Source organism: Cydia amplana, chromosome 5, assembly GCF_948474715.1.
Source record: "Cydia amplana chromosome 5, ilCydAmpl1.1, whole genome shotgun sequence".
Taxonomy (NCBI): Eukaryota; Metazoa; Arthropoda; class Insecta; order Lepidoptera; family Tortricidae; genus Cydia; species Cydia amplana.
This window is the reverse complement of record NC_086073.1, coordinates 11,757,406-11,771,666: the sequence shown is the minus strand read 5'-3', so window position 1 is coordinate 11,771,666 and position 14,261 is coordinate 11,757,406. Positions and strand designations below refer to the sequence as shown.

The 14,261-nt window shown below is 37.9% G+C and overlaps 1 protein-coding gene across 1 annotated transcript in view; it reads right to left on the bottom strand.

Moving 5' to 3' along the window:
* The window catches only part of LOC134648050 (protein 60A-like), a 45,993-nt gene extending 32,496 nt beyond the window's left edge, over positions 1-13,497 (bottom strand). Inside the window, exons 1-5 of the mRNA XM_063502488.1 lie at positions 13,001-13,497; positions 8,939-9,125; positions 8,426-8,580; positions 7,643-7,843; positions 7,031-7,104 (exon numbers count right to left, since the gene is read on the bottom strand). Of these exons, the coding sequence (XP_063358558.1) occupies positions 7,031-7,104; positions 7,643-7,843; positions 8,426-8,580; positions 8,939-9,125; positions 13,001-13,367 (984 nt within the window). The 5' untranslated portion in view covers positions 13,368-13,497. The remainder of the gene's footprint in view (positions 1-7,030; positions 7,105-7,642; positions 7,844-8,425; positions 8,581-8,938; positions 9,126-13,000) is intronic.
* Positions 13,498-14,261: the final 764 nt, after the last annotated feature.

Below are 14,261 nucleotides of genomic sequence, written 5' to 3'. Positions count from 1 at the left end.
AGGACACCCACTCAATCAACAAGAGCGAGCACATCCCTTCTTCAAGGTAATACCTCCGAACTGTCTTCTAAGCAAGCAACCGGAAATAAAGAGAATGTACTGCATATAGGAACATACAATGTTAGGACTCTTAGATCTCATGAGAGGCTACTAGAACTTTCTGAAGCTCTAAAATTAATAAATTATGATATTATTGGCCTATCTGAAGTCAGGCGACTAGGAACAGAAATTGAAGAACACAACAATTTTATTCTATGCTACACAGGCCAGACACAAGGACTACACGGAGTAGGATTCATAATTAAAAAAAAATTGAAACGCAACATAGTGAGTTTTCAAGGATTTTCAGAGAGGGTTGCCTTATTAAAAATAATGATTAACAATTTCCATCTTTCTATTATACAGGTATATGCCCCAACTGAAAAAGCCACAGACGAACAAGTGAAGAATTTCTATGAAATAGTTGAAAGAGCATACCAACAGGCAGATAAAAACGTCATAATAATGGGCGATTTCAATGCTAAGGTCGGACAACCGAAACCAGAAGAGCATAGGATCACAGGTAAACATGGTTACGGCTCACGAAACCAGCGAGGTGAATTATTGATAGATTACTGCCTTGAGAAAAACCTAGCCATCATGAACACATATTTCATGAAAAAATCTAATCGAAAATGGACATGGATCGCACCAAATGGAAGGACGAAAAACGAGGTTGACTTTATTCTCACAAACCAAAAACAAAGTATAACCAATATTGAAATTATCAACAAAATTGAATTTTCGTCAGACCATAGACTAGTGCGTGCAACATGGTTACTGAAACAGCCGAAAAAAAGCCGACACAACTTCAGAAATAAGACCACAAAAAGCTTGCAGACAGATATTGAAAAAAATGATTTCTTGAAACGCCTCGAAGAAGAAAGACAACCACTTATGACTTTGGCGCCGGACGAATTAACACAATCATATCATGACAAGCTAATCAATTGCATCCAGACAAGTTTGAACTATTCACAAAAGAATAACCACAACACACAGAAAGGCATATTATCTAACACCACAAAGCAACTAATAGCAAAGCGAACGGAACTCCAAAATATAAGACCCAAAACAAAAGAAATTAAATCAAAGTTGAGTGACATTTACAAAATAGTAAGTAAAAGTATAAAAGAAGACTATAAAAAGCACAGAGAGTCCAAAATTGAAAACCACATCTACACTGACGGAAGTGTGAAAAAAGCCTACAAAGAACTCAGAACACATAAGAACTGGATCCCGGAGTTGCAAATTTCAGATAACAATACTGCACTATCTCGAAATCAGATACTTGAAACTGCTACAACCTATTACAGGAAGTTATACAGTAGTCAAGAGCAAGAACCACCAAAAACAGACCTTCCAAGCATAAGTGAAGTCCCAGTAATAGATGAAATAGTTATAATGAGACGTATTAAAAACTTAAAAACTGGAAAAAGTCCTGGGCCGGATAACATTACAAATGAAATATTAAAAACTGCTGCTCCCTTATTAGCGACACCCTTGGCACATTTATTTAATCTCATCCTAAAAACAGGAACAGCACCCAAACAATGGACGCAGTCAAATATAATACTTTTGTATAAAAAAGGAAACCCAATGGACATAGGAAACTACAGGCCCATCAGTCTAATGTCATGCACATACAAACTATTTTCTTCAATCATACTATCCCGAATAAGCGAAGCAATTGACAGGTGCCAACCATGCGAACAAGCTGGATTTAGGAGCGGGTACTCAACCATGGACCATATCCACACACTGGAGCAGGTAATAGAAAAATATCAAGAATACCGAAGACCGTTGTACACAGCATTCATTGATTACGCTAAAGCGTTCGACACTATATCACATTCCTCTATATGGGACGCTCTGAACCAGTGCAATGTACATCCAACATACATAAGAATAATAAGACACATTTATGAAAATTGCACCAGTAGAGTTCAATTAGACAAACTAGGACCAGACATACAAATAGACAGAGGCGTCAGGCAGGGTGACCCGCTGTCTCCAAAATTATTCTTAGCGGTACTCGAATCAGTAATCAATAGTCTCAACTGGAACAATATAGGAATATACATGAATGGTAAGTATCTGAACCATCTGCGTTTCGCGGACGATATCATATTAATGACAGAACACTGCGCCCAGCTAGAATACATGATACAAACTCTACATGAAGCTAGTGCAAAAGTCGGCCTAAGAATGAACTTTCAAAAAACAAAACTTATGACCAATAGCACTCAAAAGGACATAACCGTCGATGGAACGCTACTAGAGTACGTAGACAGCTATATTTACCTGGGTAAGCAGATATCATTCAGTAGTCAACGAAACGAAGAAGAAGTAGACCGACGAGTAAAAATAGCTTGGAATAAATACTGGAGCCTAAAGGAAATCCTGAAAAGTAATATGAATATGAAAATCAAGAAAAAAGTTATGGATATATGTATTTTACCTTCACTGACTTATGCAAGTCAAACCTGGCTGTTCACTGCAAAAATTAAATCAAAAATAACTACATGCCAGAGAGCGATGGAGAGAAGCCTGCTAAACATAAAAAGAGTTCAAAAAATACCACATATAAATATAAGAGCTGTAACAAAACTAATAGACGCTCTCGAACACGCCAAAACACAAAAATGGAGATGGGCTGGACATGTTGCCAGGCTGTCAGACTCGCGCTGGACCTTGAAAGCTACCACCTGGAAAGGACCTGCAGGCAAACGACGCTCCGGGAAACCTAACAGCCGTTGGACTGATGACATAAATAAAACAGCCGGTATAAACTGGAAAGATATAGCTACAAACAGGGATAGATGGAAGTCCTTGGAGGAGGCCTTCACCCGATGAGGGGTTCTTGTCCACCACAAATAATTAATACTTTGTATATTTATAATATGTGAAAATTGACTTAACAATAACAATAAATAATTCTAATTGACATTATACCTAAAATAAATACTTATAAATAAATGCTAACTTATACTGTTGTAATGAAATGAGTGTAACAAATTGGACTTGAAATAAAAGGCTTTTTTATTTTTTTATTTTTATTTTATTTTTTATTTTTATTTTATTATTTATTATATTGCCACTAAAAAATTCTTATTTTGCGAAGCTAATGACAATTGTCACAAGAAACACGGCAACTGTATCGAAATTGCGACACAGAACTCATTTCCTGTCAAGACTTACCGAAAATTCTTTGAAAAATCTTGTGACAATTGTCACAAGATTTTTTCGCGAGAGAGATGTCTGTTTTATCCGATATAATAAAGTTTTTTTTTAATAATAGGTACAATGACGGTGGCAAACACGAATACGGCCCGCCCGATGGTAAGCGGTAACTGTATTATTAAATTGTACAACGGGACTTAATCGCGTATCTAAGTTTTAAGATTTACCTCCGACGTTTCGAGGACGGCGTTGTCCCCGTGGTCTCGGAGAAGACTGGCTTAAGTTGACATCAGCATCTTCTAACCGCGCGAGTTTTTCGAACTACCCGCACTTGGTCTTGTTTATCCGCTTGAACGTTTTGCGGTTCCGTTGTACAATTTAATAATGTGTAAAAATCGTGAAAGTTTAAATCAGTGTTAGCGGTAACTGTAGTCCATGGATGCCTATGGCGTCAATAACAGTGATGTTTTTGTCGTACCTGTCACCGTGGTGAAATAGGGGCCAGATTACGCCGCGCCGCGTGGAACGTGAGGTGCATTGGGGTAAATGCATACCATTCACTCAAGGAAAATAATCTCCCTTATAAGATCACTCGTGTGTCTGCCATTTTGTTAAAGCCAATTTTCACCGTAACTACTGGACTAGTTCAATTGAAATTTAGTACACATATGTCAAGTAAGGAAGTAGTAAGTCGGTGATCCGAAGATGAGTAACGTAAATAAATGAACTTTTAACTTTGCGGCGATTTTTGGTATCATGTGACATATCAGATATAATTATAAGTAGGTGAGCAAAAATGTACCATAACCTAACTCAGAATTGTATTACATAAATACATATACAAAAAATAGTTCAACGCCAAAAGATTAATGGAAGACCTATGTCCTATAATAGGTGAGTTGGTCTTAAACAAAAAATATGCAATAAAAATGTGTAACTGTGGAACCCATAGTGAATCCTACTCGTACATGATCGGTTTTTATATTATGTACCTATAAGATATTTTCTACTTTATACTTTATAAGTGTACCTACATAATATTTACTTATAAGCAGTTGTCACGTAAAATATTTGTAGATTTTTTTGGAAGTATGTGTCACATCATCATCATCTTCCTCGCGTTGTCCCGGCATTTTGACACGGCTCATGGGAGCCTGGGGTCCGCTTGGCAATTAATCCCATAAATTGGCGTGGGCACTAATTTTTATGAAAGCGACTGCCATCTGACCTTCCAACCCATAGGGGGTAAACTAGGCTCTTATTGGGATTAGTCCGGTTTTCTCACGATGTTTTCCTTCACCGAAAAGCGACTGGTAAATATCAAATGATATTTCGTACATAAGTTCCGAAAAACTCATTGGTACGAGCCGGAATTGCAATTCGCACGCTCTTACCGCTAGGCCTCCAGCGATTTTTTTGAAGTATGTATAGCACAAAAAAAATATTTAGAAATGTAACATTTAAGGTAGGTAATTAAAATACGGTATAAACATTATTGGAGAAGACTTGGAGGAAGTGTCATAGGGATCTACATTCGATGCGTGGAAAACAAGTTCTTTTGTCTAATTATAATCCATCGGCAATCACGCGAGCGCATAAAACGAAAATCATTTTTTTTTCACTCCCTAAAACTCCCTTAACCTAATAACAGTAAAACAAAAAATAAAATATAGAGGGTTACCAACCAGCCAAAGAATTATAAGTAGATATATGCACTTATCCCAACGCACCTCACGTTCTACTCTGCACGGGGTTCATTGCCGCTCCTACCGCCGTAAGTAACTATCAACACCTACATTATCAAGGCTACGATCGAAGATAATCGCTTCAGCACTGAAATAATACCGGTGGAATACCGGTATAATATTTTTTATTTTAATTGTATTAATTTAATAGTGAAACAAAAGGCGAATATACCACATAAAAGTAAATCGGTAAAGATATTAGGGGTACATTAGCCAACACTGTTTCCATATATTTTCAAATTTTATTTTGTCCGCCTTAATTAAATTTTGCACCCTGCCGGAACTTGATTTATTTAAATTCTCATTTAATTGATTTTGAGCCTTATGAAAAGTCGTATAGAGTAGTAAATAAAATTTTACATCTGACTTAATGACATCTGGTTTTATTCGGTTTAACTTTAGAAAACGCGTATCTCGACAAAGCCATAATGTAGAAAATTGTCAACAACCAAATGAATTATTAGAATTTAAATACGTCACGTGTGACATGAACAGACAAGGAAAGCAAGATTAAATGTATTGTTTCTCTTTCTTCTTTCAATGGAACGCTTTTCCTAAAAGGAGGCCACTAAACTCAAAACGCTATCTTAAAAAAAAACTTGATGGGTCAGTGACCTGTCCCAGTAAAGTGAGGTAGTGTGCGTGAAGTGCGCTTGTGTGTGAAATGGGGTAAATTGACAGAATCTGAAAATTTACCCACCTCTACCGTCACCTTAAGTGCCATAATAAGGGTTCTTTTGTTGATGTACGTATATACGTATAAGTACATATAATTTACTTTGGAGTTTGGAGGGGAATCGCTTTAAATTTAAATTAAAAAACTGGTTAATTGAAAATGTATTTTACAACCTAAATGAGTTTTTTCTGGAATCACCAGTTTGTTAAGTATAAGTTAGTCATTAAGCTAGTATAGTTAGTAGTTTTAAGGTCATATTGTATGCTCGAAATGGGCAACTGTTGATTCGACATCTCATGTTTATGACATCTTATGTACACAGTTTACAATTAATAAATACTTTACTTTACTAAGTAGGTATATGTACTCCGACCGACGAGTCAATAAGCTTCATAATTGGGCTAATATCGGTCTCAATCCAAGTGACCCATATTTTCTCTTCGATTCGTCACCATCATATTGTACGCGTATAAGTGTTTAATTAATCGTTTGTCAAATGTTTAGGGGTGTTAAGGGCGGCAGCTAATAGTAAATTTATAAGTTTAAGGATACTTTACTGTGCTTACGTATAAATATACCTATTTAGTAATTTCTTTACGATTGAGAATTTATCTACGATCAAGAAGTTATTTTGAAAAGATGAAAGTCACCAACTACAAACTCATAGATTAGTATGGAGTCGGCTGTACAGTTACCATCAGTTTGTCACTGACATAAACGCCGTCGAGAACGTAATTTACTTACTATACATCCCGTTTGCACTAATATGCGAGTGCGAGCGAGATGTATAGAAAGTAAATTACGTTCTCGACGGCGTTTATGTCAGTGACAAACTGATGGTAACCGTACTGGTGTTGGCCAGGTATTTTATGGGCGCCTTAATGTAATGTGACCGGATGGAACTTTGGTCAAGAAAATTTGTTTTATTTAAAGTTGTCCCCTACATTTTTTTTTGTGATTTTCTATGTTATTTCTACTCAGAATCACGAGCTCTTTCTGTCCTAATAGGAGAAAAAAAGTGTCCCAAGGTTTTTTCCCATTCCGTTACCATTTTTCATAGACTTTGTATGGCGGTCACGGAATGGAAAGATCGAAAAATATATGGAAATTTTGGGACACTTTTTTTCTCCTATTAGGATCAAAAGAGCTCATGATTCTGAGTAGAAATAACATAAACAATCCCAATTTTAAAAATAAGGGTAGGGGACAACTTTAAATAAAATGACCCTGGTAATTCTTCAGCTCATCATTTCTCAGGTAAAAGAGTCAAGAGATTTGTAACGATCATACAACTAAGAACATTCATCAACTTCTCAAATCAGATTGAGTAACATCAGTAACAACACTCATCATAATCAATTTAATCATTAAGAAAATATATCCTTACCTGCCATTCTAAATCCTTGAAACTGACGTACAGGGTTTGAATTTCACAACTTCGAGTTGTCCAGTGTGATGTGTCTGGAATCAATTTTAAGGTTGTTAGCGGGGAAGATACCATTTTTATCGTTATAATTTTTCGTATCGGTAAATGAAATCGACTGTATACTCTATTTAATTTTAATGGTAAGTATATAAGGGTGCTTACGGGAGTGGATTAATACTAAATAATTTACATAATCAGTACAGATATGTACAGAGCCAGATTTTCGTTATGGCATATTGTCGTTTCGGTGAAAAAATAAACTGTTGAAATAATTTCTGTTGTTTGTAGGCATAATCGTTAGCCTGCATACCATAACAGTAACATTTTAGTAAAATAGCTAGTGATAATTTAATTGGGAAAGATATTCAACAAATATTTTTGGTATTATAGTGCGACATAAAATAGTAGAAATTAAATAAAATGGAACTAAAAATTTCCATACTAAATTGTTGCCGTGTTTAAGCATTTTACGTAAAAAATGTGACAGTTACGTAGGAAGTGGCACCCTCAATCATTTTGTACAATTTCTTGTCGGACTATACCCATACCTCCAGCAAGAAATCGGCAACTAACCTGTGAGAGGGTTTCTCAGGTAATTCTCCGAAGAGCCCGTATTCCGCCACCGCCGCGCCTCGCGCTTCCGCCGCCCGCTGGCGTCTGCAGCGCTCAACTTGGGCCCGCTCTTAAAGAAAGCCACGAGGAAGGGCTGCTTGCCCTCCACTATAGCTCCTCGAGGCTCCTCTAGCCCGATTTCCTCTGGTTTCATGTGACGTTCTGAAGTTTACAGGGTACGTTAATTAACTGTGGCCTAGTTTTATTTAGAAGTTCAAACAGCGACAGTTATTTAGCCTCACTGGGAATCGAATATTTTTAGTGATACCTAGGTGAAATTTGTTTTTATATATCATTGTTTTATTAAATTAGCAGTTCTCCAAGTTTTCGCAAATTATTTTAACCGGTTTATGGGCTACCTAAGTTTTACTAATAATTCCTGAATAACACAGACACAGCAGCTTTGTGTGCAGTTACGAGTATTGAACAACATGCCGAATATATCCGTGACTTTCTTAGTCAGTGCTTATCTTACATAGCATGCCTGGCTACCTGGCTGCGAGTGCGAGTGGATGGTAATGAAGAACCCTCTGGGTGTCGGCGAGAGCGACGAACAACGCAACGAGTGCACCCTTCACCTTCCAAGGAAGTCATGCGACTAAATAGATTAGGTAGCTGCGTGTGCGGGTGGATGGTAATGAAGAACCCTCTGGGTGTCGGCGAGAGCGACGAACAACGCGCTGAATGCACCCCTTGCCTTCCGCGTCAGTCATGTAACAATGATATACTCGTATGATAGTGTACCTGGCTGCGAGTGTGGGTGGATGGTAATGAAAAACCCTCTGTTGTCGGCGGGGGCGGTTAACCACGCGCTGAGCGCATCCGTTACGTTCAGTTCCAACCAGCCCTCTGAAGACGCGCTTGTGTTTACTGCTGCTACCTTCTCTAATTGTAGATTTCTGCAACGTGAAAAAAAATGTTTGTCATTTGTTCGTGCAATTCTTATTAATATTTATGTGGAGGTATTTTATGTGAGCGGTTGGTAAAGGTGAAAACATAAACCGATCGAATCTAAGCGACACGTGTTTTCGTAATATCTTAAATCCATACGTCCATCCGTGATGAAAGGAATCTATTATACAATACACCCAGTGGATATCAAAGCCAGGAGAATCGACAGTGTGAGTGTAACTTTACCTATTTATAATGCATAATTGTCACTGTCGTATTTATTGTCGGCATGAAGATCATATACTTAAGGAGTTCGACGAAGTCAATATCAGATGTCGAGGTCGTTGGAGTAGGAAAGTTACCTACCCCAAGCTGTTGACGCTGATGACCCGATGCGCGACCACCGTGTACAGAGCTGTGGGGTCATCGGTGTGTGCCGGAGCTTGATGTAAGCGCAACTCGGCGGAGAGCAGCGCGGCGGACGGCGGCGCGCCCGCCACCTCGAACCACGCGTGCCGGCCGTGCTCATGCCGCAGCGCGCCCAAGTGATGCTCTAAAAATAACAAAAAACGTCAAGGTGTTAAACTTGCTTCCTTAGAGAGCACTTTCTAGCTTATATTGGTACCTAAATTGGTACCTGCCTTTACTGTTCCTTATAGGTAAAGGAATCCATTATTTCTAGAAAACAAAATGATTTAGGTACATACCTATTTCGACGTAAACAATCCATTATTTCTAGTGTTCCGTACATAACTTTGTTCACGCAACACTTACTTATGGGACCACTTCGGTCTTGCAAATCATGTAGTAAGTATACTTGGTCAACCAGATCTTGACAGTATAAAAAGGCGGCAAATTTGAAAAATGTAGACGCGAAGGGATATCGTCCCATAGAAAATATGAATTTCGCGCCTTTTTTTACTGACATGATTTGTTTGACCATAGGTGGCCCATTTTATTTAAAGTTGTCTCCTACAATTTTTTTTTAATTTGTGAATGTCTATTTTATTTCTACCTACTCAGAATCACAAGCTATCCTAATAGGAGAAAAAAAGTGTCCCAAGGTTTTGTTCCCATACCGTTACCATTTTTCATAGACTTTGTATGGGGGTCACGGAATGGACCTAGATATGGAAGAAGAAAGAAAATGTAGGGTATGGAAATTTTGGGGCACTTTTTTTCTCCTATTCGGATCAAAATCAAAAGAGCTCATGATTCTGAGTGGAAATAACATAAAATATCCCAATTTTGAAAAAAAAGTGTTGGGGACAACTTAGAATAAAATGGCCCGGGTACCGGCGACTCCTTATGAACTAGCAGTTTGATAGTGAGTACCTACAGTAAGTAGGTATACCTTATACCTACTCGTAGTGTGACATTATAGACTATACATGTACGTCTGGACGATAATGATTACATATTCCATTCAGATTCACAATCGGTCTATAGGTACCGATGTATATTTGCATAACTGCTATTGCAATGCCTAACCTGTCTCAATTCCCTACTTTGAACCGAGGCTCGGCATTCAAACACTTTTAGAAACTACATTAGGTAATAGGTACGTATCGATATTGGGATGTAATGTAAACAACCGACGCTGTTTGTTCTTATCTACACAATTTAGATTTAGTGGAATAGCTCATAGGAAAAGCTATTCGCATGCTAATGTAAGGAGGCAGAAGCAGGTGTCCGTTCGAGTCGTTCGGCGGGTGTAACACGAGCCCAATGCACGTGTACGTACTGTTGCTTTATTAATTACTTAACCACGCCTTGAATTCCAAATTTAAACATGATTTATTATAATAATTGCGTCAAATAAATAACTATACTATACCTATCTAACTACTGAGGTAATCGCTGAACGTGTTTTGTAAAAGAGTTTTGAGATCATGCTTGTTGTAAAATGTGGATTGTAAATAAATAAAGGTACCTATACAAGTGTATACAAGTAAAGATTCTGGGAAGCGACCTGATAAGCTTTCCTTGAACTGATTGTGTTCTAAACATTGCAAACCCGATACACAAACATCCATTCTATAGCTAAAGTTGTTTATAGATATATAGGTATAGGCTATAAATACTTATAGCTAATACTTACCTATTATTTACTTAGTATATTTAACTGGCTATAAATACTTATAGCTACTTACCTATAATTTACTTAGTATATTTACCCGACTACCTACTACAGTACTAATACATACAGGATGCCTAGCCAAGATGCCAATCATTTACGCTCCGTAGCGAACGAAACGCTATGTCTTCATCGCACTAATATGGAACTGGAAGAGTGATAGAGAGAGATTAGTATATTACTGTCCGCCAATTAGCGATACCTATCTCAAATAAAAATTTACCTTAAATTCTATAACTGAAAATTCGATTACAAATTCATTTATTTTTAAGATACTTTAATGATTAAAGTACATATCTTACACAAAATCTTATCGATTAGATTTTATGGCCTGGGTGGGGTGACCTAGGCTAGGTATATTAAAACATTTAAAACCGACTTTCTAAAAAAGACGAGAATGTATTATGTAAAAGAAACTAGTACCTACTTAGCCGGGCAACAAAAATTAACAGAAATTCAGACGATCGGGCAAAAACAGATGTTTAGGTAGGTAGATACCTAAACCGATTTGTTTATAATTTAGCATTACCTACAATAATATTACACTAGCATATTTTGGTATACACGTAATATAATCAGAAAACTAAAAATTCAAGAACGCACTTACGATACCAATACTTATAAATAATAAGTGTCAACTAAAAATAGTTTAACTGCGAAACGAAAAACTAACGAATCAAAATTAGTTGGATTAAGTCCTCCTTTTTAAAATCGGTTAATAGTAAAATAAATTTTGATGTTTATTTTTAAGATGCCTATTGTATTGATATTTATTCAGCCCAATCAAACACAAAAAACCAAGGTTCAAATTACCAACGAATTAAAATAATTACTCGTGTAGGTACTTAAGGTAGTTGCATACATCAAACCGTCTATCACCGCTGCCGTTAAAGCGTTCGCAAAATTGTATTGTATAGGAATTTGCATAGTTCTCTGCTGAGTGATGTTGATTAGTCTGTCAAGTGTGGTTGGTGCAACTGGCCCTTGGGTGGTGAACTATCTCATATGTAATTAGGGCAGCAAAACATATGATGATTAACATCTTATAAGTGATGTCATGAATTACAACTCAAAAATTCGAATCGACTATACTATGTAGTATATATGTACTTGCAAATAATAAGTCTCCGTCTGATTTAAATGATTACAATTATAATAGTATCTGGCCGAACTATCCCATACCCCATAAAGGAAGTTGGAAGCTAATTATTAAACAATAAAAACTAACAACACTATTAAAATGTCATTCAATAGAACTTGCTAACTATGTAAACAAACCGCCATACTAAAATTGACACTTGACTGTCAATTTACTAGTAACTTTTGTTTACATAGTTAGCAAGTTCTATTGAATGACATTATAGGTACTTACCTACAATTAATAAATCTGTCTCAAATACGGAATAGGTATATACATATAAGATAACTTGAACCTAAGTTCCGTAGCAGTTATGCGTACTCAGAGGTCACACATAGGTATACTAGTCTTGTCTGCAGACGTGCCCAGAAAATGTTGTTAATAATAATCCATCAGGGTAGACGTCTTAATCATAAAACAAAATAGTTTTTTCGTTGAGCCCGGCCTTCACCGGACCGCCGGACCGCCCTGTTTCCAGTTAGGTTAGGTCCAATCGAATCACGACGGCATGCGATTTACCGAGTCATGCCTTTACCTGGACGTTAACTACCTGGGTTCATTATGTTTTAAATGATAACGCCGACTTAACTGTGGGTTAAGTTGATGGCACTTATGTCATGTTATTCAACGAAAAGTATTCCAGAGATGTTTGGAATAAGTTGTTCGTTCTGTATGGTTCTGTTCAAAAGTAGGTAGGTGTATAGAGTCTGTTTGGAAAGAGAAGAGTCGTGGAATGTATTGGGCCCCATACATTCCACGACTCTTCTCTTTCCGCACAGACTACGATTTTATTACCACCACCTTAGCTGCACTTGATGGTACCATAACAATTAATTATTACAGAGATTTTATAGGAATGCCAAAACATATCAATGCTACATTGAGAATTAGTACGTTAAAAACTTTTGAAAAACTGCAAAATAAGGGCACAATCAATGCAAGGAACTTAATAAACTGGTAGGTACTTACGTATACACTATCAATTATAAAATAGGTAGCTACAATAACAAAGTGCTAAACATACAATTATGCAAATATAAGGATACAAAACGCTGTAAATATAACGAAGTGTCTAATCTTCGCGTCTACCTACGCAAGTCGCCGTTGGTAAATTAGTGTTAATTCCTTAAACGAGATGGAAGGATATACTTACTTTTACTCTGGAACGTCATTATGAGATCGCTTTCATCTATGGCATGATGTTCGTCGGCGCTGAGAGCCATCTCGGAGCTCCGCGTGGGGCGCGCTTGTTCATGCTCTTCAGCTAGCTGCTTGTACACGTCCAGTAGGAAGCTGGGCGCCGAGCGGTCCAGAGCCGAGGCGCGCGTTCGCCGCGGCCGCTCGCCCAGCCCCAGCAGATCCAGGATCTCATGCTCCACCACCATCCGCTCGTCCCGCGTCATAGCATGCTGGATCACGGTCTGATCGATCCCGTTGTCGATATACAACCCCGAGAGAACGGCCTCCGCCGTCACAATAAACAACGTCAAACACACACATCGCCACGCTGTACCGGCCATGATGATGCGTAAGCGCGCGCTCGACTGGCGCGAGAGGACCGAGTGCGGCGCGCGGAGCGCGGAGGCGCGGACGGGATCAACCGCTGAACCTGCCCACTCTCAAGGTGGGCCGCCGCACTCGCCACTCTCCCCACTACTAAAGCTACGTGTATACTGGCGTAAGCTGAGCCCAGCCTCTGTAGCAACAGTCGGTACCTAAGTATAACAAACCGGTCTGCGACTTCTATTGATTCCACGACGAGACAAAAACAAAACATTAACTAAGATCTTTTTTTAAGGGCTCGCATTCAATATATGCCCTATTGAATTAAATATTACTGCACATATTTGATTACGGATTAGCGCGAGCGAGCACGTTTGAACAATATGAATATTTTAAATTTCAATGCGTCAATCGTCATTAGTATATGCCAAATGGCACTGGTAGGTACTATTTCTGACCCATAGCATGTCAACGTTTATCGCAATGATAAGGCCTCTCGGTGCATTCGTGCCTTTGTAAGTATTTGTACTTTGCAATGTGCAACTATGTATAGGTATTATACCTATCAGGCTATCATCGTAGGTATTCTTTGCATCAAACAGAGTATGGGCCAACCGAATGGAGGAAGTGTGAACAGAGCTTTAGGCGCATACTTTCAATATGATGAATAACGTAAACAATCCAAGAGCGGCCCTCGGCTGCGCTCAGCTCAGCCCAACCTCACTCTCTGTAACATTCATTGTGAACGCACGCATGATTTTGAGCATGCCTAATACCTATTTTATTAACCTATTTTATAAAACTTAATTAGAAGAAATAATTTCTATACTGTTATTAAGTTAGCGCTTTAAATTAGCTACAATTATATAGTGTTTATTATTTATTAATTACACTGGCTTTGTAGATAAGAC